The sequence below is a fragment of the Exophiala oligosperma genome (genome assembly GCF_000835515.1).
Source record: "Exophiala oligosperma strain CBS 72588 unplaced genomic scaffold supercont1.5, whole genome shotgun sequence".
Taxonomy (NCBI): domain Eukaryota; kingdom Fungi; phylum Ascomycota; class Eurotiomycetes; order Chaetothyriales; family Herpotrichiellaceae; genus Exophiala; species Exophiala oligosperma.
The window spans coordinates 1,213,052-1,238,426 of record NW_015622822.1 but is presented as its reverse complement, the minus strand read 5'-3'; the positions used below and the strand labels follow the sequence as shown (position 1 = coordinate 1,238,426).

Sequence of the window (25,375 nt, the reverse complement as noted above, 5' to 3'; positions counted from 1 at the left end):
TACAGGTTCTTGGTACAATATTATTTAATCAATTAAGCCAACTAGGGATCCGTATATCATCTGTAGATAGACACCTGAGGTACTCTAGCTAAGACAGGCGAATAAATCAATCTTGGGTGGAACTCCCAAGCTACGGGATACGGAGTACTACCTAATACTTGTACCTGGCTTAACTAGGTACCTTGCCTGGCCTCCTACTGTGTCCCAAGGAAATCCAGTACCACCTTCCCGCACCTTTTAGTCCCCAATATAAGTTGTGTTAGTTCCAGCCCTACAGAGTCACCACCACATCCTTCCATACTAATCGACAATCTTGGGCATTTTGACCATTACAGACGCTTTCAATCATTCTGAATCGCCTTCCCTCTTTTCTCATTATCACGACATTTTCACAGAGTTCGGGTCTTTCAGATTGCACCCGTCTTGGTGTGAATCCTCAACTATTATGGCAGAATGGCTCAAGGTCGAGCCAAACGCCCTCATAAAAAGACGAAAACAGGGTGTTTGACCTGCAGGTATCCATGCCACCCTTACTCGGCTTCTTCAATCTTGTATACCCATTCACACTGGTCGCAGAAAACGACGCATAAAGTGCGATGAAGCGAAGCCCGCATGTCGACAATGTACAGACTCTCTCCGAAAATGCGAAGGCTATCAACCGCCTCAAACATGGCTCTTCAAGCCTCGAAACCCTCCAGCGCAGTCTCGAGAAAACATGAATCTCATTCACTTTGTGGCTCCGATGTCTTCAATCGGTGATTCTGACGACAAACGCTCCTTTCAATTCTGGGTAGAACAGGCTGCTCCTATATTTTCATGTTACTTTGGTAAGGCCGCCGCCGACTCCTTTCGGTTTCTTTACTCATTCCTTGCGACTAGGGCATTCATTCTGGACTCAGCTACTTCCTCAACTTGGCTTTGTCCGGCCCGCAGTCAAACACATGCTTCTCGTCACCTCTTCAGTGGTCGAGAACACTGCCTTGGAGGGCGGCCCTCTGGACCAGAACATAGTCTACCAATCTCACTACACAAAAGCTATTCAAGCCACCTGCTCGTCTCCCCAGGTGGAAAATGTGCTGTTGGCCTGTCTTCTATTCGCCTGTTGCGACTTCATGAAGGGTTCATATGATAGTGGACTGCGACACATCCGTTCCGGCTTGAGTATCATGGACGAGTGGTACAACTCGATCCGGAATTCCAACCTCAAGGCTTCTCCATCTGCTCGCTTGATCATCAACGCAATCGGCCCTATTTTCGTCTCTTATATCGACAAGTCTCCGACCTATGGTTTCGGTGATATCACAGTGGATAATTGTGCTTGTGCAGGCATGCTGACTCCGAGTCTTGAATTACCCTACATCGCTCCCTTCAACCACATCCATGGAGCTCTTCACGCTCTTGATGGTATTGCTCACTACGTAGCAAGGCTAATGGACTGGCGCAAGCAGTCTTGGACACTGTCACCACCACAAAAGATACAAATGTTATTGGATACTTGGCGTATGAGTTTTGACAGATTCGAAACCAGTTTGACACCAGCAAAACGGGACGCCTACACCATGGCACTTTCATACCTGCGAATCTATCACACCATGTTCGGAGTCATGGTTCGAGCTTCGGCCGGGGACTCTGAAGCCATCTACGAGAGATTCGATGAGGAATTCAAATGGATTGTGGATCGTTATGACGACTTTACGACTTCATGGGCCAAGGACGACAGTCTTAAATTCTCTGCCGGGACTTGGGCGAATCTCGAGTATCATTTCGGCTTCATTCCTCCACTCTTCTTCACTGCCATCAAGTGTCGCGACCCTACAACACGAATGGACGCGCTGAACCATCTTGGCTCTCTCCGAGTTGTGGAAAATAATTGGACAAGCTGCACCGCCTATGTGATTGCGAAGAAAATGATGCAGATTGAAACAAATCTATCCATCATAAATGACCGAACCGACCTCACAGATCAACGCGACCTCATTCGACCCATTGAAGCTTACATTACAGACAAAAGAATGCCCCAGGCCGGTCTCGACTATGCGGTCTATCCTTTCATAAAAGATCAACCGCTGATACAACACGAGACTATTGATCTTTCCGACTGCCCAGCTTTGTCTTCTCCATCAGCGCGATGGGTGAGTTCGATTCACCATTCCATGGGTCTTTTTGAAATTGCTAACTCTTGAATAGCCTTTGGCCAGAATACTACGCATTGGTGGCTACCAAGGAGGAGGTATAACCCCGGCGCCGACCAATTGCCACTGCCAGTTCTACTCCTGTGGCAATAGACTCTTCTACAGACCTAGGACGTGAGCTCGAGAGACACGCCAACCCTAGTTAAAACCAGTACTTCGACGACTTGACGATATCTCGAACCAATGATAAGATCAGTTCTCATTCCTTCCAAATCCTCTCATCCACCGAGCTAAGCGAATGGTTGGTTTCCACTGTGGCGAGCATTTCCTGAAAGCGTACTTGCCAATGCTGGGTCCTTCCAGGCCTAGGTCGGCCGATAAGCCACCTCAAAGAGTCAATCGCGTATCGTGGCATTATTTGACCCAGTTGGTGGGGTTTGAGAGGCGTTGTATGAAGTATGACCGAATGGCTACCCACGGCATAACGGTTACCACTTGATCATATTGATATAAACGTGAGCAAATTAGTTTTGTGTCTGTCAAAAAGCCTACAGTACACCTCCAGTGGCCAGTCCTCTGCCCCGATCAGCGAATCCGGGATTACCTCCTTGGGTAAACGGGCCTTTTGAGATCGCCGCTTGACTTCACCTGACACGGAACATCGCTGGGTCTGATTTCCCATAGAGGGACGCCCAGGGTGCAAGTCGGAACAACGATCAGGAGATATGCCGTGAGCAGGGTCGGAGAAGGTGCTGTAGCCTGAATGGATACCCCTGAAAGCTCAATGCGGGAGGACGAGGCCGAGGTTGTTTCAGCTCCGAAGACCTGTCTGTGCATGGGTCAAAAATCACAAGCCAACAAGTCATAAGCCAAACTTTCGATTCTCCGTCATGATGACAAGACAGTGAGGAATGTGTATGAAGCTTTCCGACCTCACGAGGTAGTCGATGAAGGTCTGGTCGAGAGTGGTAAGATGACGTTGATGGTGCTGACCTATTTTGGCCCCCGCCTTCAGCCGCAGCCACAGCCGCAAACGGTCCTTGCTTACAACAAAAAACCAGATGTAATCAAACCACCTACCTATTAGGTCGTGGGTACTCGTACAGAGTACGGAACTACGGAGCACGAATTGTCTAAATCTTAACCTGACACGTGGAAACACCACGAGTCCTATTTGGAGGAGAGAAACACAACCAAATTCAATATAGCCCCGGCAGGAATAGGTAACCAGGTCTCTTCTGTGTGCCCGTCCAGGGCGATTACATAGGACAGGAGTGTTGTACCGTACGGTGTGAACTTCAAAAAAATCGTAAAGAATGCACGAACGTCCGTCCCTTTTCTTTTTCGGAATATTCCACAGTTGCCCCAGAGTCCACTCGTCTGTATCAGGCAGGAGGTCCGCAAGCGTTGATTGGAACCGGGCACCACACGGTAGGTACGGCCGGCAGGTGGAAGGGCGGGCAGGTTGAGAAATGACGGTGCCGCGCGACGCGGACGGGCGGAGAGAGAGAGAGAGAGAGAGAGATTTACGGGAGATACTCGCTACTTAGCGGAGTGTACATGTACTTTTGTCACCCGGGCACCCTTCCTTACCTGCTTTGAGTCACTAGGCGGTTTACTCGTACGTACTACTTACTGTAAGAGGAGTCGACGCCCCCCCAATTCCCCGGAGTGTGTCCGAAGAGAGGTAGATGGATAGAGAGAAAAGATAAGAAAACGGTCAAGTATGATTACAAAAGTGATGCGCGGATTTTATTTTGTTTCCGTGGCCTTGGGTAGAGAGTTGAATCCGTTGGCACATTTGAATCTTAGAGTATATTCCGTGGTTGTTGGAGTTTGGTAGACAAATACCTACAGAGGCGGGCTCATTTCACATATACCGTGATCATCATGGGCGGGCCGCTTTGGAGTGAGCACTTCTGTAATAACTAACCACGCAAAAGGAATTCGTCGTCACAGGTGATGGTGCGAATCGCAAATTTGATGGTAGTTGCGTCCTCCGTCCCATCATTAAAGAGGGAAGCCTACCCACAAAGGATCGCTTGACGTTCATATCTGTGCGTGGGCCGCGCCAATACGTCCTCGTGACCAGCGACAACTTGCTGCAACAGAAGGGAGAAAAAATCTCTCGGCTGTTCGTCCTCAGCTTTGTATGCGGTTTGCGGGCCTGGACTGTTCGCGACAAAAGGTCCTGGTATCTCCAATGGCCCAGAGTCCGGCTGTCCTCTTGCATCTGGCTTGAGATCTCGGCGCGGAGAGTGAACCCGTGGAGTCTGGAGACTGAATTCAACTGGTCTTGTGAATGAGTAAACGTCGTACAAATGACACTCCTGACGGACTCAATCAAAAAGGCTGACAAAATTCTCAATTCATCCTCCGAGTGAGCCCGCATCATAGATACCTCGCCTCGCTGAACCTCGAAGAAAAATCGGCGGCCTTCTTGACCATCTCCCTACGCTTGGTGGCGCTAATTGCCATGCCACCACCGATATCTTTCTCGCGATCAAATGCACGAGCACTGGGGTCGTCTTCTTCCACAGCCTTGTTGGCGGAGCTATGGGAGGCGTAGAGAGATGGGCCTCTCTGCTTGTCCTGGTGAAATGTAAACTTCCAATCTGGGCAATGGCAAAATGGATGATTACCACCCAGAGTTACATCAGTAGGGGACCGACTTACGCTATACTCTTTCACCCTCTTTGCCGTCGCCTCGTCATGCGAAGTGCCTGTGGGTTTCATCTTCCTCTCTGAGGAGGCTGTGGGGTCTGAAATTCCCATGACTTCCCTTCTCAGACGAGCTTGCTTCTCCTCGGGTGTCTCATGCCACGACGACCCTCCGACTCCGGATTGTTGTGGACCTTTTGCACCTTTTGTGGTATTGAACTTTCGGTTCTTCAGTTTCGTAGGGTCTATCCGCGAAGACCAATCCCCGTTGTCAGGCGCCATGGTCATCCATTCGTCCCGCTGAAGTCGTGCAGGCGGATCGTTGGAGGATGATATCTGTGGTCCGATTGACTGTACCGGCTTTGAGGAGTCACCTGCAGAGGGCAGACTAGGACCGAAATCATCGTCGTCGCTACTCTCACCTTCATGGGCGTCAACGGGCTGCGGCGGGCTCGGGGGTCGTTCGTCTAGAGGCGCCGGCGGAAGCGTAGGGCCTATGACTCGGCTGCGCTTGGAGGAAGGTGGCGACGACTCTTTTGAGGCAGGTCGTTGAGGTAGAGGACCTGTCGAAGAATCAGAAGAACTGCCTTGTCCTTCGTTTTCATCGTCTGGGCTGCGTTTGCGCTTTTGTAATTCGGGAGGAAGCTGCGGGCCGACAGGAGCCATTACAAGAATCCGATATAGTGAACCTAGGAGTGATGTGCTGAGGAAGTGGTCGTCAATGTCCGCGGGTTGTCAAAATTGAGGGAAGGGAAATTGTTCTGGTCCTGAGCGCATCGAATTGGACTTTCTGGAAAGCACTGTTTACCTGACTTGCCCAGGTGGAGAATTTCCCTGAGGGTATTGTGGGGGAGGAGCGCGATGCCCATGACGCCTATCGAAAGAGCCGAGGGGAGCCCCAAGTGTAGACGCTATAGGGGGCAGGTTTGGCGACTTAAATTCTCTCTGAGTGAGGCTTCTCTGTCTCTACTCGTTCTCCCAATAAACTCCCTCTCCACCCTCAACCCTGGGTGATGACAACTTTCCACTGGTCGAATTGAAAGGCGATGGGCGGATGGATGCATGTTTCATGTCCCTGGATAATCAGATTCCATCTATTCGTCGGGTTCATATTTTTGCAAGCGCCGGGACGCCTTCCTGCAGACGCCCTCGTATCTCCCGCCAGTCATGTCGCTGGACTTTTCTCCTCGTCACAAAAGTCCTTCGAATCAGACTGTCTGGCCCGCTTCTAGCTGATGGAGGCTTGAGTAGCCCTGGCACTCACGACCGGATGCTTTGGTCGACATGCAGGACTTGAGGTTAAAGGTATAATTCAACCCTATCCCTGCCGGAGCCTTGTTTTTCAAGGATGCCTTCCTCACTTCACCTTTGTAAGGTAGGGCGGTGTTCCTTGCTCGCTTTTTGTCCTCGGTTGAACGTCTTGAACCCCACCCGCTTCCCTTTTGATATCCAAGGAAATATGTAAAGGACTCTCGTCCGATTTGGACGCCATATATCATCACCATCGCTATGGGTGGAACGGACGTATCCTCGATAGTGTCGTCCATCATAACAGCTTTAGGAAGCGGGCTGAATATCTTTCACCGTATAAGTGGAAAGAAGAGGAAATCAAACGCAAGGCTTCCGCGACCATCTGAGGAAGAAGAATGGCTACGACAGTCCCTAACGACTCGACCTGTGCAAATCAGAAACGAATACGATCAGAGTGTAGCAAAACATGGAAACAGATTCGAAATCGGAGACGAAGTGGCCCATAGCAGTCTGGCACATACTCTGCTCGTTCTGAATACTGGACTGGTCAATCTCATCAATCATACATTGTCAGCTGGTCCAAGGAAGAAGATTGCGTCGAGGCAGACATTGTATAATCTGTCCGAGTCTGCTGCTTTAGATACTATGACTGCACTTGGACAACTCAGCTCGCGGTTGAGTATTGCACGGCAGTTAAGATTGCCAGCTGAAGCCGGACAGGCCAGGCCAGGATACCAGACAGGGCATCACAAGAAGGACAAGCCCAGTACGACCGGTCGACCATCACCGTCGCCGTTATTAGTACGTGGTGGCTGGGTCAGGAGCAAAAGTGGCAACTCTGTGGTCTCTGCTGCTGCGGCAAGAAAGGCCAGGGGGTCGCAACCTCAGAGGCATGGTCGAAGTAAATCAGAATCGAATCTGTCGGAGTCTGCCAATGTTCAAAATCGAAAAGATGTCGAAAAGGACGACAACTCATCTCCCTGCCCAGACAAACGCAGAAACCATCAACCATGGGGTGAGGCAAACACTCAGCGACCACCGAGCATGCTGCTTGTACCTTCAGATTTCTTCGATCAGCCTTACACCGATCTACAGGAGCAGCATCAGCCGCCGCCGCCGCCGCCACGACCACCAAAGATCCCACTTGGCACCAGCGATAATCGACGTTTGAGACGTAGAGGAGGTCGCCCAGTTTCCACCATGACATTCATGACGACCAGTACAAAAATTGGCGAGATACCCGAGTCTCGTGTTCAGAATCAAGTATACTCAGACGAACCCAGAGTCGGGTTAGTCTCCACTGCCGTGCATCCAGCCTTGGAAGACAGTCAACCGAAGAAGAGGAAAGGTTTCAGATTTTGGAAAAAGGACGACAAGTCTCGTGATGTTACAAATCACTAAAGGAATCGAACCGATTAATGACAGTGGACTGTTGCCAGGGTATTTGTGTTTTGATGGACCGTGAAGGAACTTTTGTAGGTAATGATCAATGACTATTCTGCACGAAAATGAATTGATGCCTCAATTATAATAATTCTCCGTGTATTCTTATTTCTTGATAATCATCCTCTTGGTATCTCGATGTTTTGATCTTTCTAGATTGTCTGGTGCGGTTGGGGGTTACAGTTCATATCAGTCTGTCTTGTCGTGTTGTGATCCGCATCTCAGCCTTGCGAAGAGAAAAAATTCCCCCGCATAAAATTTATTCCGTCCGATCCTTGCAAGGCTACGAAGTCGATATGTCGACCTCAATACCTCTCCCTCCTTCCTTCAATCCTTTTCCCGACACATTCTAGATCACTTAGACATCACTTTAAACATGGCCGCAACTCCTGTTCCTGTCCCCAAGCCAGGCGAAGGCGAACCAATCGTCTTTTTCGACATAACATTGGGCGGTAAGTACCTACCTACCTACATTCCTCTTCCCTTCCATCGATCACATGAGAACACATAATTGGTGTGTTTTGTGTCCTCATGGGACGAAAGAGCCGTTGAGGGCTTATCTGGCGCGGTCGACTCGATGACTCCCACACAGACAGCAGTGGCCCGACTTGATAGGGCTGCAGATGAGGTCTTCTTGCAAAAATACAAACCACGAAAGCTTTCATTCTCTCAAAACATAACAATTTCAAACCCAAATACGACCGAACCTCCACTTATCATGCACCCTCCAAACCACGTTCCGAAGCCCAATGTAACTGACCTGTCTTCCTTTCAGGTGAACCACTTGGCCGTATCAAAATGCACCTTTTCGCCAACACGGTTCCCAAAACGGCAGAAAATTTCCGACAATTCTGTACGGGTGAACATAAAGTTAGCGGTCGACCTCAAGGCTACAAAGGGAGTAAATTCCATCGTGTGGTGAGTTTTTATCGTCCCCAACGACAGATACACAGGTACCCTAGGCAGTCGGCTTGTACGCTGTACGCTGTGTGCCGTATTGTTTCTGACATCATATCCCCCGAAAACAGATCAAATCCTTCATGATCCAAGGAGGCGATTTTCTACACGCAGACGGTACAGGGTCAACGTCAATCTACCAGAACAGTTCTTTTGCGGACGAGAATTTCAGCCACAAACACACGCGCCCGGGTTTGCTGAGCATGGCCAATTCCGGACCCAACACGAACGGGTGTCAGTTCTTCATCACGTGCGCTCCCACGCCGTTCCTCGACAACAAACACGTCGTCTTTGGACAGGTGGCCGACGAAGAGAGCATGAACGTCGTGAGGATGATTGAGAACACGAGGACCGCGGGCCCCGGAGGGAGGGGACAAGGTGAGAGGCCGGTCTTGGACGTCAGGGTCAGTGAGTGTGGTGAGATGTGACTTATGTCTCCCCATCGAAGAACCCAAAAGAGAGAGAGAGAGTGAAATCGAGAATCGCTAGACTGCCTGCTGAATTACGAGCCGAGAACGAATCCGAGCCTGGCATGATGGAAATCACAAGTGTGGTATTAGAAGGGTTCAATCCATTAACAGAAGGTTGTTTCAGCATACCGAACAGGGCGACCATGAGACATTCATTTGCGTGCTATGTCTGTAATTGAGGTCAAAAAATCACCTTCGATGCATCGACTCCTCCAGAGCCTGAGGGACCTATGTCACGAGTACGGGATTGATCGTTGTAGGCAAGGAGAGACTTGGACATAACAGCCCTGTCAACAGATCACACGATTGATGGATACAATTCCCAAGTCTTGCTGGCAGTCTTCTTGTCAAATGCTCGTCATTGCTTCCAATAAATACAACGTACGCAGACCAAAGGAAATGAGAAAGGCAAAAGTCTGAAAAAGCAAGAGCAGAGCCACAAGATCTGGTGTGGATATACGGTACGATGACAAAGATGCCTACCTGAGGGATCCTTTGTGTCCATCGTTTAACAATATCATATCAAAGAATACTACATGGTACTCGTAGATCATGAGTCATAACATCACAAGTCATATCCTAGGCAATGAATCCCTCGCATCCCTCAAGACGAGATACTCGATAACATCTACATCGGGACTGTTCTCATCTTCTCTCTCGTGTAGTCGTGTTGTCCTCCTACCACGTTCCGTATGACCACGACCACGACCACTGCCACTACCGGCCCTTTCCCACTTGACCTGTACAGCTTTAGGCACACCAATCTTGAACAACCCATGAGATTCCCACCCTTGCTGCCTTCGCATAGAATTCACCCAATCGTTCCGCCACTCCTGGACAAGACCAGAAAACCACATTCCAGACATTGTTGCCCCTTCGAGTTCGGACTCGATCCCACTCCAGCCGTACTCATTTGCTACTGGGTTGTGTGCGGGGCCGTTGTTCACGTTCACGTTTAACCGCATAGCCAGACTGACGTGTATGATGTGTCCCTTACCCCGTAAGTGATGGTCGAATTGTTGTGAGAGAAAACTGCCCAGGACGAGAGCGCACCAAGTCAGACAAGTTCTGTGTGTCGGAGAGGTAGAGAAGCCTTCGAGTTTCTGATAGAGAAACGTATCGCCCATCTTGGAAAGCGCTGGGAGGGCGTCGCCGGCAGCAGGTTCTGCGAAGACTTCCGCTGGTACCAAACTTTGCTGCTGGTCCTGTAGAGCCTGGTACATGCCATACAGTTGTAGACAGTACGCGAGAAGTGCGCAAGAGAACTGTAACTCGATGGGCGACATGTCTGGCGAGGCGAGGATTCGAGCAAGTTGGGATGTGGAGGTTTGTAAGTTGGAAAGTACGATCGATTGGCTTCGAAAGTCCCAGGATGATTGATATATCAGGGAAACTGTGTCGAGGGAACGTAGTACAGAATCTAGGGCTGGGGATAGGGGAAGTGTCGGTAGGACAGATCGCCCCTGCTGATGGGGTGCCAGTTCTTGAGGCGATCCGAATGATGTTGTCGCTTCCGAGCCACATAGGAGGTTACGGCCGGTCCGGTAGGCATGTAGTGCCGTCCAGCTATAGTACATGTCAGTCAAGAGTCTGTTTCAGTCCGCAACAAAGACAGTCCACCATACATACCTATCGAGTCGATTTTGAATGGTAAGAGACGTGTCGGTGTTTGGATTTGCCTCGATATAGCGTGCACAAACCGTCCTGAAAGCCTCAAAATGGGCGATGAAGGCTTCGAATTCGCTCGACATATACTGATCATAATGTTGTTAGAACTTGTCGAATCTCAGGAAATGCTTGCGCGTGGCCACGTACCGCTATGCTGATCATTCTCCCGATACAGAAAATCAGGGCTTCGAGAGACTTTTGTGTTTCCAAAGACACTCGCCGTCGCAGAGCCGTCATTGCCAAGCCACGATGGTACAACATCAATTGGTCCTCGGAAGGGTCTTTGTGCTGTGACAATACACAGGCTGTTCTGCTCACCGCCAACGTGGCGTCGAACAGCATTTCGTCTTGGAGTGCAAGTGGCCAGCAAAGCTCGAGTTGGGTGTTGTAGCCCATCAGGTCGTCGAAGTTTCCGGCCTTGTGAGGTGACCAGACATGTATGTCTGCAAAAGAATGAGCAAATATCATCGGTCTAACAAACCGTCCAAAAGGTTTCGAGAGAGTACGTACGGTAATCCACCATGTCCATGACCGATTTTGAATTCGAAGAGGGAAACGAGTTGAACGGGTCTGCACGAAGACCGATGTTGATCGAGACGTTTATCAGAGACATTGCAGGGTCGAGTGCATCGTCCGTGGTAGACTTTGATCGTGCTAAAGTCGTCTCTTCCAGTACATTTTTGGGACTGGCTGACCGAGATTGCCATCCGACAAGACTCCTGGCATGCGCAGCACGCTCCATCGCCGACGATCTTTGCTGCCGACGTTTGCCAGCAAGTTGGAATTTCCGAGCATGACTGGACACCACTCTTGAGTTGCCTTGATGGATATTCTCCACTGTCTGCTCGATGAAGATATGCCCGGGGCTCCGTGGTGATTGATTCCTGCTCCGACCTCCTGGAGACATTTTTCACCGTCGCTCGTCACTTACCAAGAGGGAGAGGGTCGTCCAAAATCCAATGTGATATCCTGTTTTAGAGCCGACGACAGTAGCCTGGTAGTTGCTTTACTTATGACGCAAATGCTCGTGTTCATTCTTTGCTGGCTGTCAGACTTAACCTGGGATATATATCGTGAATGGGAGTGGCCACATTGCTGAATAAGCGTGCACCATTGACTTATTACAGTATCTCGCGTAGCGATTGTGGCGGACAAGAAAGCAGGTCTCTGTTCCTGAAACGGTGTCTTGGATGTGCACTGATTCATTGGCTTTTGCAGTGTCACTCTGATCGATACGAATTAATTTCGGGCAATGGTGTGAACGGTGATGGAGGGAAGAAGATGAGGCTGGCGATGTATTTGTATCGTCAATCCACATTGATCCACCACCATATTTCAACCCTCCTCCCTCCACTTCTTCTTCCATTCATTTCCTTCGTGCCTTCTATCCTTCCTCTGTGGAAGCCGTAAGTGTACTCTGTTTATCTGGCTAAAGTGTGCTGATTGTTCATTTCGTAGCCTCAGACAGAACCGACCTTGTCGATTCTAATCCTGATGAGAACGAAACGCCAAAACCTGACAACGCTGGTGCAGCAGAAGCCTTCAACCCTCATCTCTGTCTCTAGAGACGCCCATTATCATCGACTCGATCTTTAACAAGATTCTTTTCCTAACAAGGCTACTGCATGACTTGAAAAAACTTACAGCTGAGAGACTCAAGGCCCAGGATGAGAAATTCATCCTGCGTATTAATGCAAGTACTGAAAAGCTTTCCGCTCAATTCACCATGATTGAGAATAATATGTTTTTTACTAAGCAAGTCAAATGTATCCAAACACGACACAGGACGGCTCATTATGTTGGTTAAATTTAAGGGCTTCAACACCAGGCCAGGAAATGCGTTGATTTTAGATCTCTTCGATGACAAAGACTTCTGGGAAGATCATGACTTCCACCAATGCGGTTTACGAATCCTTGGTGTGATATGGTCATATCTCAGTGCGTTCGTTCTCATGAGATTCTTGAATGTCTATTAGACGTCCCATTCGACCCAAGGGAAATATTCCTGTGACTTTTCAGTGAGGGAGGGTCTGCAGGGTACGGAGACCAGTGCTGACAAAACTTGTTCCGCTTCATCCAGCCGAGGACCGTATATACTGTGGCGAAAATCTTTCTTGGATGTAGGTAGGATGGCCGAAGTGCCATCGACTCAAGAAGTCCAACTAGCAATGCTACACGGATTGAGAGGTGAGCAAGATGATATTGTGATGAACGAAGATGGAGGTGCTGCCGGACGCCGCTGTGATTCTGTTCTCGCCTCTCAGTGTCCACAGGTCAAAGTGACTCCGAGGAAGAAAGCAGACATGATAACATTGGTAGCTCTAGAGGTGGAACCGAGACTTCTTTCCTTGTTCGCAGGTAGCGAGTTTGGGAAAACAACACACTTTGTCTTTACGCTAATGGCTTATGGGAGAATACCACACCTGAGCAAGATGAACACTTATTGCGTTTTGGTAAGGATGTAGTAGAAGCTACATTGGTCGGCAGCCTTGTCGTTGTCCACACGACGGGCATCGGAGCGAGTCTGCTGACTGGGGATGGAAGACAGGAGGGAGTAAGTCCTAGCGAAGGCCAAGAGTGTTGGGGGGTATCTGCAATCGATATGTACCCAATACAGAGGTTGCAATTCGTACCTGTCAACTACATTTCTCAGATGCTATGTGTAAAGCCTTGTACATGTTGTAATTCCCGCTAACCAATCTGAGAAAATGTTTCTTTCCATGCAATTGGCTGCAAGGAGCGCCACGAACCCTGAGCAGTATAGCAAGGCAGGGCAAGGATGGCTGGCCGAAAGCCTCCTCTTGAAAGTCAAGAGTCATATGCTGGGTCATCAATAACATGTCACTGACGGCGGGCTACATCCCTGGCAGAGGTATTTAAAGAAGCGAAGTGAGCTGATTACTGAGGGGCAGAGCACCTTCGAGATCGAAACGGCTGCGCTCGTGCTCTTAAAACGTGCTGGTAAGAAGTTCCGTATCGACAACATGCCTTCAGCAGAGAATCTTGCTATTCTTCCGGGCGCTCTGGTAGTTGTGACCGGAGCAAATGGCTTCATCGCCAGCCACGTGGTTGACCAGCTTCTGCTTGGCGGCTACCAGGTCAGAGGCACAGTCAGAAACACCAAGAGAGCCGAATGGATGATTGGATATTTCAGCGCCAAGTATGGTCCGGGAAAATTCGAAGTCACCGAGGTGCAGCAGATGGCTGATCCAGGAGCATTTGACAACGCGGTCCAAGGAGCATCAGGTGTAATCCATCTGGCAACACCGGTGATGCAATCGTATGACCCAAATGAAGCTGTCCCAATGGTCGTCAATGGCGCTCTCAATGCCTTGAAGGCGGCGGCCAAAGAGCCCTTGATAACGCGCGTCGTAATGACATCCTCCTCAACAGCTGCCGCTAGTCCAGTGCCAAATGTCGAGTTTGTCATTGATGACAGGACATGGAACAACGAAGCTGTCAAGGCGGCCTGGGCTCCACCGCCATACGAAGGCGAACAGCGCAAGCTTGACGTGTATTCGGCAAGCAAGACTCAGAGTGAGCAGGCGGCTTGGAAGTGGATGGAGGAGAACAAGCCTGGGTTCGTTCTCAACACCGTCTTGCCCAATGCCAATATCGGCGTGGTGTTGTCGCTTGAACATCAAGGGACCCCTAGTACGGTCGGATGGGTCAAGGCAGTATGGGACGGATTCAAAGGCAACGAGAAGCTGGCGTTCAACCCACCTCAATACTATGTCAACGTGCAAGATACTGCCAGGGTGCACGTCGGGGCACTGATCTACCCCGACGTCGACAGCGAGCGACTGATTGATTTTGCTCATCCATTCAACTGGAATGACATTCTGGCCATCTTCCGAAAGCTATACCCGACGCATCAATTCATAGATGACATTCCTGACCTTGGCAGAGATCTGAGCAAAGTCGCCAATGGTAGAGCCGAAGAGATCGTCAAGCGATTCGGTAGAGTTGGGTGGACTAGCCTGGAAGACAGTATCCGCGACGCAACGCTGGGGTGGGCATTTCCTGAAATGTGAGATGCACGAAGTCCGTTTAATATCAATATCAACCCAGAACAATATGTGCTATTATCGCAGTCCTCACCGGAGATCCGATTAATTAGAAACATCACGTGATGCATACGCAAAAATTCCAACAACATCCCGATTTCTTCCTTACAAGACTCCCGTATTTTCGCTAGCTTCTTGTCGTCGTCCTTCTCCGCAAATAGCAGAGCGTCATCGTGATCCCGGCATGGCCCATTGTCCTCACTTCTCTGCGCCTCACGGGCCATGGAACTGATGACCATGAGATACAGGTTTGTTACATATACCAGACCATCTCCCCACCAGCGGGAATGGGAACCTACAGACTTTGTTCATTGCTTCCCATTTCGTTGTCCTCTTTCATTTCGAGTCTTTCTTTCACCAGTCGAACCTGAGTGTCACTGACTTCAGAGTGGCTTGTATCCGAACCCCTCTTTCTCCCAGACGAGCGACCCGAGCACCATTGCATCATGAGATACCAAACTCTCCGGTTCACCATGTTCTATAAAGAGCCGTCGAATGAGAGCAGGCTACCACAAGAACTTCGGTCTTCGCAGTCGTCGTCATCGTCATCATCATCATCGACATTAAGCTTGCGAACTTCTTCAGATGCGTCTCTGTTATCGCGACAATCCACCTCGTCCAACTTGAACTCACCGAATAAAACCCACAGAGACACGCGCAAGGCATCATGATCAGAGCCCGCACATATTTGACGGGACAATTCAACACCCACACTTTTGACTGCCCATCTCCGACAGTCCTTGACATACCTGATATAACAATCACCTGCATATTCAGACCATAATGCGTTGCATTTGGAGTGGTCAATCCAGCCGGCCGTTTTCGGCATTGCAGAGGTTTCAAAATTCAATAATACATATTTTGTGGAAGGGAGAGTGTTGTCCCAGGATGCAACACCTGCCTGGCGATTACGGCGCCATGATATGAAGAATATGAAGAGTATGTGACATGTTTGGCGTTTTGAGGGAATATTTACATGGCTCTGATAGCCAAGGCGTTGGAATCAACTGGCGGAAGAGATGATACCCTTTCGGTGTACGGACTATTCTTCTATACAAATACGTGGTTCTTCTTTGGAAACCAATCAATGACATAGAAATGGTTAGAGTGGTCTTGTGAGCTGCAATGTCATCCGTCATGTGTTTCGTTTCGTGGAGACCACCTGTACGAGTACCCATGCTACTTTCACATGCCCCGGATTCTGTCTTCGCCCCAGGGGGAGGGAGAGGAGAGCATTAGTAGGTTCATTGGCCAGACGACAAAGTGCCAGGCGCCAAAGCGGCAAGGGAGAGGACGAGAAGAAAGACATGTGAATATTTTTGTGAAGTGCGAGTCGGAAGTACCGGCCCGTGGGGGTCGGAGCCTACGGAGGAGTTCCGTAATGGTGTATTTCAATGACTTGTAATACCAAAATACCGACTGGTCTGGTGGTCTGCAGGCATTTTGGGGGGTAACGCGGGTGTCGCTATAAGCCCACAGATTATGGAGAAGTGCCTAAAGAGTGCCCCCAAGTCTCTTTTCGCGGAGTGAAGAGCGAGGGCTCTAGGACTGGGTGCTGGTAATATCCCACCAATACTCATAACACGGCGACTGAAGCGTCGGTGACATTGACGATGAAGCTCAAGGAGAGTCTTGAGTTTGTTTCTGTATAATAAGGAACCCTTTTCACTCCAAGGATCATTTCCAGTATTCTCGCAACTCCCAGTTGAAATCCTCCCCGTGCGAAATCGGGCACTAAGCCATTCCTCCAGTTGGCAGCGACTTTCGGCTTGTGGGCACCAGTCAGACAACTTGTATTGCGCATTCAACACACGAGCCGAGGTCCATTAGCCGCGGTAGGTATCGTAGCAAGTGTCGGCGTTGACAAGTGCTTTTGGCTTCTGTCGTTCAGGACACCCCTTCGAATCACTGACCAGGTGATCCGATCCTCCATTGACTTCAAATACTCAACCGTCGTTCTTCCTCCTCTCTCCCATCTACTTCCACGAGACGAATACCTTTCCCATCCTTTGCCGACACCAGTCTTTGTTAGTTCTCAAAGATGACTCCCCCACGTGTTATTGTCGTTGGTGGCGGCTGTAAGCATTCTCCCTCTGTTTATGTCTCTCATCGCGCGCAACTCGCTGACCTCGATTTATAGTGTCCGGCCTCAGTGCAGCGCATACTGTGTACCTGAACGGTGGCAGTGTTCTTGTTCTCGACAAGAACAGTAAGTTGTCTGATCTTCCGCGGCGCCAAACTGCGCTCTAACGCCACTCCAGGCTTCTTCGGTGGAAACTCAACCAAGGCCACCTCCGGTATCAATGGCGCGCTGACACGAACGCAAGTCGACCTGGGCATTCAAGATAGCGTCAAGCAGTTCTACGAAGATACCTTGAAATCAGCCCGTGACAAGGCGAGACCAGATCTAATCCGAGTCCTTACGTATCAATCCGCCGCCGCCGTCGAATGGCTGCAGGATGTCTTCAACCTCGACCTCACACTCGTTTCTCGGCTAGGGTAGGACCGCTTTCATATTTCAAGAGACCAATGCTGACATGGTGGCTAGTGGACACTCTTTCCCCCGAACCCACCGTGGCCACGATGCCAAATTCCCCGGAATGGCCATCACCTACGCTCTGATGCAGAGGCTTGAAGAACTCTGCGAATCAGACCCGGAAAGAGTTCAGGTCATCAAAAAGGCCAAAGTCACGTCGCTGAACAAAGAAGGAAACCTGATCACTGGTCTCAAATATGAGTTCGGTGGCGAGACGCACTCCGTTGACGGCGTAGTGGTGCTTGCTACTGGTGGCTATGCTGCCGACTTCAGCGAGACTTCGCTTTTGAAGAAACACAGACCCGACACCTTCAACCTCTCGTCCACCAACGGCACCCATGCCACTGGTGACGGCCACAAGATGCTGATGGCAATCGGTGCCAATGATATTGACATGGACAAAGTCCAGGTCCATCCTACTGGTTTGGTCGATCCGAAAGACCCCGGCTCGAAGTGGAAGTTCTTGGCCGCTGAAGCCCTTCGAGGTGAAGGTGGTATCCTCATAAACAGCGATGGCAAGCGCTTCTGTGACGACCTGGGCCACCGTGACTACGTCTCAGGCAAGATGTGGGAAGAGAAGGAGAAGGGCAAGTGGCCCATCCGCTTGATTCTTAACTCAAAGGCTTCCAACGTGCTTGACTTCCACACTCGCCATTACTCTGGCCGTGGGTTGATGAAGAAGATGACTGGCAAAGAACTGGCAAAGGAAATCGGCTGTGGAGAGAAAGCCCTTGACGCAGAATTCAAGTCCTACAACGACATTGCCGCAGGCAAGAAGAAGGACATTTGGAACAAGAAGTACTTCCACAACATGCCTCTGGACATCAATGACACGTTCCATGTGGCTCTGATGGAACCTGTTCTTCACTTCACCATGGGTGGTATGGAGATCAACGACAAGGCCCAGGTTCTGAACCACGACAAGAAGCCCTTCGAGGCTCTTTTCGCTTGCGGCGAGTTGGCTGGTGGTGTTCACGGCGCCAATCGATTGGGTGGTTCCTCGCTGCTTGGCTGTGTGGTGTATGGTCGTGTTGCTGGTGCTTCGGCATCTCAATATCTATTCCAGAAACTAACAGCCGGTGGTGCGACTGGTGCTTCTCAACGTCTTGGTCAGATCTCACTGCACATTGATCCCAGCACTCCTGGTAAGGTCTCTGTAGAATGGGGCAGTGGTGCATCAGGAGCGTCGGCCTCGGCAGGTGGCGCCCCAATCGAACAGCAGTCTCAAAGAAGCGCTGCTCCCGTGATGGATGGCAACAAGAGCCAGGATCCTGCCAAGAAGAAGGACACCAACGATATCAGCAACTTCAAGGTCCCAGAGAAGGAATACTCTCTGGAAGAGGTTGCCAAGCACAACAAGAAGGACGACCTTTGGATCGCTGTCAAGGGTGTTGTGATGGATGTGACCAACTGGCTGGACGAGCATCCCGGTGGTCCTCAAGCATTGTTCAGCCACATGGGCAAAGATGCAACAGAAGGTGAGTCTCACCGCCGTACCGTCCTCAAGCTATCACACTAACATGAGATTAGAATTCGAGATGCTTCACGATGACGAGGTCATTCCGAAATATGCTGCCGACATTGTCATTGGTCGCGTAAAGGGACAAGAAGTCCGACTAGAGTACTAAACATCTGAGCCGCGTGCTTCATATATCGTTTTGGATGAAAGATTTGAGAAGCATGGAGTATTACTGTATCATGAGCAGGTCATCCTTTCCCTTAAGGAGGGAATAAAATATATTTCACACTACAACTCCGAGTCTTGATATCATTTGAATTTAACAAGTGTCGCATACTGGTAATACTCATTTACTCATGAATCTCGGTGGGTGGTGAATTTGTCAAATACAGCCAGCTCTTCAAGTAGTACCTGATTGTTGGTGTGGGTTTTGATGTGACGCCACACACGTGTGCTGTGGCTGAAAACTGTGGCTGAGCTCATTAGTCATTGTGCCGCGTTTTCTCTCTCGCGACAATCGGAATTCCACATCATTTGCCTGTCTTTGACCACGACAGAGCCTCATGCCGAACCTCCCTCTATTGATCTCACACGTTTATCTTTCGGCGCTGTGATCTGACTTCGCGCTTCCATCAGGTACTTTGGACTTTGAACACAGGATCATTGATATTGGTAAGGACCCTTGCAACTGCGATTCCTCACTTTGCCTGCCAAACTGTGCTTGCGACAAACATGTCCTTCACCAACCTACCTGCCTAACACGCACGCGACCATACAAAGAACGCAGTCTCATGTCTCGTACCACACAAACCTGACGCTTATGCCGGGAGGCAGTAAAATCGCCTCGCTCATCACGTACCTGGGTGCTGCCGTTGATTGGCATGTGGACAATTCATTGTGTCTAGCTGATGTGCTAACCGTGCTTTTCCTTTCAGACGAAGACTTGCCACGACTGGAATATAAAGACGAGACCGGACGCAACGGCATCCCCTCCCTTCTCTCTTCTCATACTACCACACCTTGATATTCTTCTATTTCCTCCCTTACCACTATGGATCGACGAGAAGTTCTCTCGAAAGGTTCTGCCTTGCAAAAGGCCATAGCTGCCAAAGAACCGTCAGAAAATATATTGACCATATTGCGCGATTTAAAAGCAAATGTCAGGCCAAGCGAAGAACTATTAAGAGCAACCAGTATTGGCAAGGTCGTGAACAAGGTCAAGAGTATTCCCAACCTTGACCCACAAGTAGGGCAACTGGCCTCCGAAATAATCAGCAGATGGAGGCATGTGGTCAACGAGCAGAAATTAGCAAGTGGCACATCTACCCCCGTTGGCGCGCGAACGAATGGCACAAGCTCTCCCGCACCAAAAGCTGGGACACCAACACCGAAAGCTGCCAGCCCGGGCGTCGCTCCAGACAAGCGGAATTGGAAAGCTGATAAAGTCCGTCGAGATGAGATCACAAATGATTCGGCGCGGAACAATTGCATTGGTCTGATCTATGATGGACTGTGTCTCGGTTCCGAGCTCCCGACGAAGCACATCCTTGACCTCGCACAACAAGTTGAATCCGCCGCTCTGAACCTCCCCGAAGCGAAAGGCTCTTCTGCATCAGCCGTGTACAAGGAGAAGATGCGCTCGCTATATCAGAACCTCAAGAATAAGTCAAATCCGGGTCTGCGCAAACGAATCCTTAACGGGGAGATCTCAGCTGCCAGATTCGTTACAATGAGCCATGAGGAAATGAAATCCCAGCAGCAACGGGAGGAAGACCGTAAGATTGCAAAGGAAAATATGGACAAGGCCATGGTTGCACAAGAGGAGAAGAGTGTCAGTACGAGTCTCGAGTGTGGCAAGTGTCACCAGAAGAAGGTCAGCTATTCGCAAGCTCAGACAAGGAGTGCTGATGAGCCGATGACGACGTTCTGCGAATGTTTGAACTGTGGCAATAGGTGGAAGTTCTCTTGAAATGACGATATGTGTCGGAATATTTGGTGCTTCTGAGAGCTTCCTGGCCAGAATCAGCTAGGTTAGCACACGCCATGGAAATATCACAGAACCACCGAGATTGCTCTTTTGGCAGATGTGGCTGATGAGTCCTGTGCCTGTGAGACTTTCTCGACATTACGGTGGGAGGTCCACTGCTATTGATCCTGCTTTGGAAGAACAGTATTCTGCAGACCTTGCTACGGAGGCTCTCCCTGCGTTTGGACCGGAATTAGGGGTACCTACTCGTCGTCGAGCAAACAGTCAAGGGTCGCAGATGCACAGATAAGGCAGGGACCATGTTGAGCTGCAATGCATTGAGCAAGGGGTCTGGCACTCCACCAAAGGTCTTATAGTTAGGCTTGGTTTATTATTGCCCTTCATGTATTAGAGAATGCAATGACATGATGAGGAGTATACCCAGTATGTCGTCGGTTGGAATGCAGACTTGTGCAACAAAGAGGTTGAGGTTGTGGCAGCTCGATCGCGACCATGTCCTGCGACCCGTGGAACTACAGTATGTCAACGCGGACCCAGTTCAGATTGAAATATATATCTGCCAGAGCCAACTAGTTATCGATGCCGAAATTCCGTCTGCTCGCCTTTCTGGAGCCAGGTAATTAGATCACTGAAGTCCAGACGAGAGAGAGAGTAATGCACCTACTACTCGTAAGTGTCCAACCGATGGGCTTCGATAGGTTCATCCACACATACAGAGCAGAACACACTTCGCAGTAGTCATCTTTTCACGTACGGAGAATCTCATTTGGTGGTATAGTTTCAATGACAGGAGCGTTTGCTAATAATTCCCACCTCTCCTGAGCGACTCGACTGCTCCCCCCCGCCGTCTACATGCATGTACTTGTCTGAAACAACCTCGGGGCTGATTGCTGCCCTAGCCTTGCACGTGACCACACAAATCTCACAGCCAATTGGCTCAATGCCGACATTTGATAGACGCGCCTTGGAAGCCCCTTCTTTTGCCTCCTCCTTTTTCTTCCCTACCAAAAAACCCACTGGTCCATGCTCCCCAGCTGCAGCGCACTCCACGTTCCAGCCTATCAGCGCTGCGGGTTCAACATCGAGTTTCATGTTGGCGGACATGCATGCAGTGACTTCTCCCAGCCACGTTTCAAGCGAGCCTTGACAAGAGTCTCTCCGTTCTCAGCACACCCGGACACCCGGTCGGCACAAGATCCTGAGATGCAGATCTATCGCAAGTGCTGCTAAGCACGCCCTTAATCAGCGTCTCTTGAACCATTCACATCCCAGGTACCATGTATTTTGTACCTCCCAGGGGAATTGGAACCCTTGCAAAAGGAGCCTTCTGTGTGTGAACAAGTCACTAACTACGAGTACCACACCTCCCTGACCCGCACATACTACAAACATACCAGCTCAGGGACATGTGGCCACCCCTTTTACTACAATCTCCTCTGCACGATCCGCAAAGTCGCGAGGTTGGAGTTCACGCGCGTCATCCTCTATGGAGCACTTCTGACATCCATCCGAGTCCATCTCCATTTGCTTGTCCAGGGCGAAAATGCATCCGTGCAGTCCTGCAGGACGCGTTGAAAGACATGTCTTCGAATCGGGTAAACCCATGGAAAGCGGGCCACATCTGGCCCGCGTCCAAGATCCACCCCTTTCCCTGTCATGTACCAGTACCTGCTGATCACTTTTTATACAAGAACCTCACCTCCGGCGTGGAGGGTCGAGTGACTTGTGTCGTCCTTTGTCTCGCAGCGGTCATTCATTCTTTGCAGCCGATAAAACCCAGCATTTATCTTGCGTCCATTCCTTCATACAACACACACCATACCTGCATTTGCATCTGCGGACTCGTCATTCCTTTTCTTTATATAAACCCCGTATACCTGTCACTCCCTTGATCCTTGACCGTTTTGTTGCCAAAGATGCTTTCCAGGTCCCTTATAGCCCTTGCGGGGCTCATCTCCCTCAGCACGGCAGGCTACGTGCTCGAGGATGACTACAGCGGAGACCAGTTCTTCTCGATGTTCGACTTTTTCACAGTAAGTCACGATCAAAGCCTTACCACACAATCATGTTTGGACAGGGGCACTCTGGAGATACTTACAAGCCACCAGGACCGAGATCCCACGAACGGCTACGTGACCTACGTCGATCAGACGACCGCTCAGAGCAATAACCTCATCAGTACCACCAACGGCTCTATATATATGGGCGTTGACCACAGCAATGTGGCCAGCGGGCTTGGCCGCAACAGCGTTCGCTTGACAAGCACAAAAAGCTACACCCACGGTCTCATCATCCTCGATCTCAACCACATGCCAGGCGGCGTCTGCGGGACGTGGCCCGCCTTTTGGACCGTGGGTGCCAACTGGCCCACCACAGGCGAGATTGATATCATTGAAGGCGTCAATTCACAGATTGGCAACTCGATGGCCCTCCACACGGGACCGGGTTGCAGTATATCCAGCAGTGGTGATTTCTCGGGCCAGATATCATCGACGAATTGTTTCGTTTCTGCACCTGGCCAAGCCATGAACGCAGGATGCCAGATTCTCGCCACGAACGACCGCGCAAGTTACGGCACGCAATTCAACCAGGGGCAAGGGGGTGTGTTCGCGACGGAATGGACAAGCACGGCGATCAACATCTGGTTCTTCCCACGAGGCAGCGTGCCCTCGGACATTGCGTCTGGTTCGCCCGACCCGAGCTCAGGATCGTGGGGCACACCGATGTCGTCGTTCGCCGGCGGATGCACGATCGACAACTTCTTTAGCAACCATCAGATCGTGTTCGACACCACCTTTTGCGGTGACTGGGCCGGCAGCGTCTGGAGCACCGACCCCGTCTGCTCGTCCAAGGCGAGCACGTGTGAAGATTTTGTGCAGAATAACCCGTCGGCGTTCCTGGATGCGTACTGGTCCGTCAACTCCCTCAAGGTGTTCCAGAACCCCGACGGTTCGTCGAGCAACGGAACTGTGCCGGGCTCGCCGCCACAACCTCCTCTTCCTCCGGCCTCAATTCCTGTGCCCATCCCACCTTACTCTTCGGGCGTCTCGGACGGATGGCCTGCTGCCGCTCCTACGGCCAGCAATGTCCCGACTGCTGGATTCAGTCGTGGCGGCAATGGCCGTTTCACAAAGACTTGGGGTGGAGGTGCAGGAGGAGGATGGGGTGGTGTCGGTGCGGCTGCTGTGGCCACGGCCACTGCGGGCGACGCTTCTCAGCCCGAAATCACGTCCGCACCTTCGACGGGAGCAGGAGCGGGAGGCCAAGGGTCGTTTGCCGACGACTCCAACGGGAATGTCGAGTACGTCACCGTCACGGCCATGACCTATGGAGATTTCCCCGACCAGAACCAGAAGCGCGATGCCGCCCCCGTTGAGGAGAAGATGAAGAATCAGGTCAGAGATCACATGCAGACGCATAGACAGGTGCATCGACATTTATTCAAGCATGGCATCCCTGCTGGTTGGGGTTCTGGGTCTGCTGAAGTTGTTGAAAAATGAATGATTTGAAGAATGATTTGCAAAAGTCGGAAAATGGAGATATGAGAAATGAAGAAATGAGCAGCACAACTTGATCCATCCTATCTCTCACTGTCTCTGCTACCTCTTACATCTACAAAAATGACCCCGAAGCTCAAAAGTTCTCTCGACGGAGAGCCAGTTAATTCGAGTCGAGTGTGGAAGTTCCCTATCGCCATCCCAGGTACGCATCTTGGGAACCACACACGCACGCGCGCGCTGGACCGTGCCGATCTCATTTATGGGGTCAACAGATGAAGGGTTGTGCATTGGTCATTGGGTCTTGCAAGGGGTCAACAGGTCAAGGGGTTCAAGGGTGTCACGCGGTCATCCAATCACGCACCACCCACCTACAATACTTCGCACCACTTGTACACGAACGCGCCCTCTCTTTCTGACGGTCTGTGCATATTCGGATCAAAAGTGACATGGCACGTCAACGCCACGACATGACAGCTTTTTGGTCAGCTTCCTATTGTGCGGTACTGTGCAGTATGGAAACGGCACCAACGGCAAACAGCACCTCTTTTGGAAGTACATCACCACCACTATCGCTACTATCGCGCCCATCGCCCAAAGACAGAAGTTTCTTCAAACTTACATTGTCCTTCGTACTCGTCCGTGCGAGGGATGGTTCGTGGTCATGGTCATTGCTACGCCGCGCGTACTTGTAGTTGTACCTCTTATCAAAGTACGACTCTAGAGACAAAGTGACGGCGAGCGGGGAAGGGAAATTAAAGGGAAGAGTGAGAGGTTTGAACAGGTCGATAGGATATGAGAGATGGGCTAGATTTTGTTTTTGAATTGATGGTTATGGATAGATCATCGTTTTATGCAGGAACGATGAATATGGAACATGAAATATCAAGCAGGCATAGCATAGCAAAGGACCGAATAGCGTATCATATCATAGCAGAGGAAAGTTCTCTTGTTTGTCTCAAATACGGAGTGCCACTCCGTATCCTTTGCGAACCTCGTGAGAGTCTTACTCCCCAATCATCCGTATTCTGCACAAGAGCCCCTCGTTTGGAGATTTTTCATTACAGGCACCCTAGAAAAAGTATCCCGCCTGAGCAGCAATTTCAATCGCTGCAGCAGTAAATAGCATTAGTAGGAGGAGGAAGGGGAGCTGTAAATTCGCTCACTAGCAAAGCCCCATACATGGTAGTTTTCACCCGAACCAACTCGTATTGCTCTATTTGGATGAAAGTAGCTCTCAAGTCTAT

At 50.3% G+C, this 25,375-nt stretch overlaps 8 protein-coding genes across 9 annotated transcripts; 6 read left to right on the top strand and 2 right to left on the bottom strand.

Annotated features, from left to right (window-relative positions):
* The first annotated feature begins 302 nt into the window (after window positions 1–302).
* Window positions 303–3,452, top strand: PV06_05781. 2 transcript variants are annotated; one of them, XM_016406828.1, is made up of 4 exons: window positions 303–515; window positions 577–827; window positions 880–2,132; window positions 2,188–3,452. In XM_016406828.1, exons 1-4 carry the CDS (start codon window positions 454–456, stop codon window positions 2,308–2,310), a joined length of 1,689 nt encoding a protein of 562 aa, XP_016262432.1. In that variant the 5' UTR covers window positions 303–453; the 3' UTR covers window positions 2,311–3,452. The 2 variants fall into 2 exon arrangements, with proteins under 2 accessions (XP_016262432.1, XP_016262433.1); XM_016406829.1 differs by having other exon boundaries at window positions 303–827.
* Window positions 3,453–4,266: 814 nt separating this feature from the next.
* Window positions 4,267–5,508, bottom strand: PV06_05780 (uncharacterized protein). The gene is made up of 2 exons (XM_016406827.1): window positions 4,809–5,508; window positions 4,267–4,724 (listed from the first exon to the last, which is right to left on the bottom strand). Exons 1-2 carry the CDS (start codon window positions 5,457–5,459, stop codon window positions 4,524–4,526), a joined length of 852 nt encoding a protein of 283 aa, XP_016262431.1. The 5' UTR covers window positions 5,460–5,508; the 3' UTR covers window positions 4,267–4,523.
* Window positions 5,509–6,260: 752 nt separating this feature from the next.
* Window positions 6,261–7,563, top strand: PV06_05779 (uncharacterized protein). Its single transcript, XM_016406826.1, has one exon. It carries the CDS (start codon window positions 6,303–6,305, stop codon window positions 7,443–7,445), a length of 1,143 nt encoding a protein of 380 aa, XP_016262430.1. The 5' UTR covers window positions 6,261–6,302; the 3' UTR covers window positions 7,446–7,563.
* A 300-nt stretch (window positions 7,564–7,863) lies between these two features.
* PV06_05778 (uncharacterized protein) lies at window positions 7,864–8,872 on the top strand (the record flags this gene model as incomplete). The annotated part of the gene is made up of 3 exons (XM_016406825.1): window positions 7,864–7,939; window positions 8,263–8,405; window positions 8,516–8,872. The coding sequence occupies 3 exons, from the start codon at window positions 7,864–7,866 to the stop codon at window positions 8,870–8,872; spliced, it is 576 nt and encodes a 191-aa protein (XP_016262429.1).
* A 600-nt stretch (window positions 8,873–9,472) lies between these two features.
* Window positions 9,473–11,489, bottom strand: PV06_05777 (uncharacterized protein; the record flags this gene model as incomplete). The annotated part of the gene is made up of 4 exons (XM_016406824.1): window positions 9,473–10,480; window positions 10,544–10,668; window positions 10,730–11,025; window positions 11,093–11,489. 4 exons carry the CDS (start codon window positions 11,487–11,489, stop codon window positions 9,487–9,489), a joined length of 1,812 nt encoding a protein of 603 aa, XP_016262428.1. The 3' UTR covers window positions 9,473–9,486.
* A 3,314-nt stretch (window positions 11,490–14,803) lies between these two features.
* On the top strand, window positions 14,804–18,943 carry PV06_05776 (uncharacterized protein). The gene is made up of 5 exons (XM_016406823.1): window positions 14,804–16,727; window positions 16,790–16,858; window positions 16,911–17,148; window positions 17,198–18,663; window positions 18,716–18,943. Exons 1-5 carry the CDS (start codon window positions 16,691–16,693, stop codon window positions 18,811–18,813), a joined length of 1,908 nt encoding a protein of 635 aa, XP_016262427.1. The 5' UTR covers window positions 14,804–16,690; the 3' UTR covers window positions 18,814–18,943.
* A 250-nt stretch (window positions 18,944–19,193) lies between these two features.
* Window positions 19,194–21,133, top strand: PV06_05775 (transcription elongation factor S-II). The gene is made up of 2 exons (XM_016406822.1): window positions 19,194–19,316; window positions 19,580–21,133. The coding sequence occupies exon 2, from the start codon at window positions 19,696–19,698 to the stop codon at window positions 20,611–20,613; it is 918 nt and encodes a 305-aa protein (XP_016262426.1). The 5' UTR covers window positions 19,194–19,316; window positions 19,580–19,695; the 3' UTR covers window positions 20,614–21,133.
* A 1,214-nt stretch (window positions 21,134–22,347) lies between these two features.
* Window positions 22,348–25,067, top strand: PV06_05774 (uncharacterized protein). Its single transcript, XM_016406821.1, has 2 exons — window positions 22,348–22,664; window positions 22,740–25,067. The coding sequence occupies exons 1-2, from the start codon at window positions 22,548–22,550 to the stop codon at window positions 24,129–24,131; spliced, it is 1,509 nt and encodes a 502-aa protein (XP_016262425.1). The 5' UTR covers window positions 22,348–22,547; the 3' UTR covers window positions 24,132–25,067.
* Window positions 25,068–25,375: the final 308 nt, after the last annotated feature.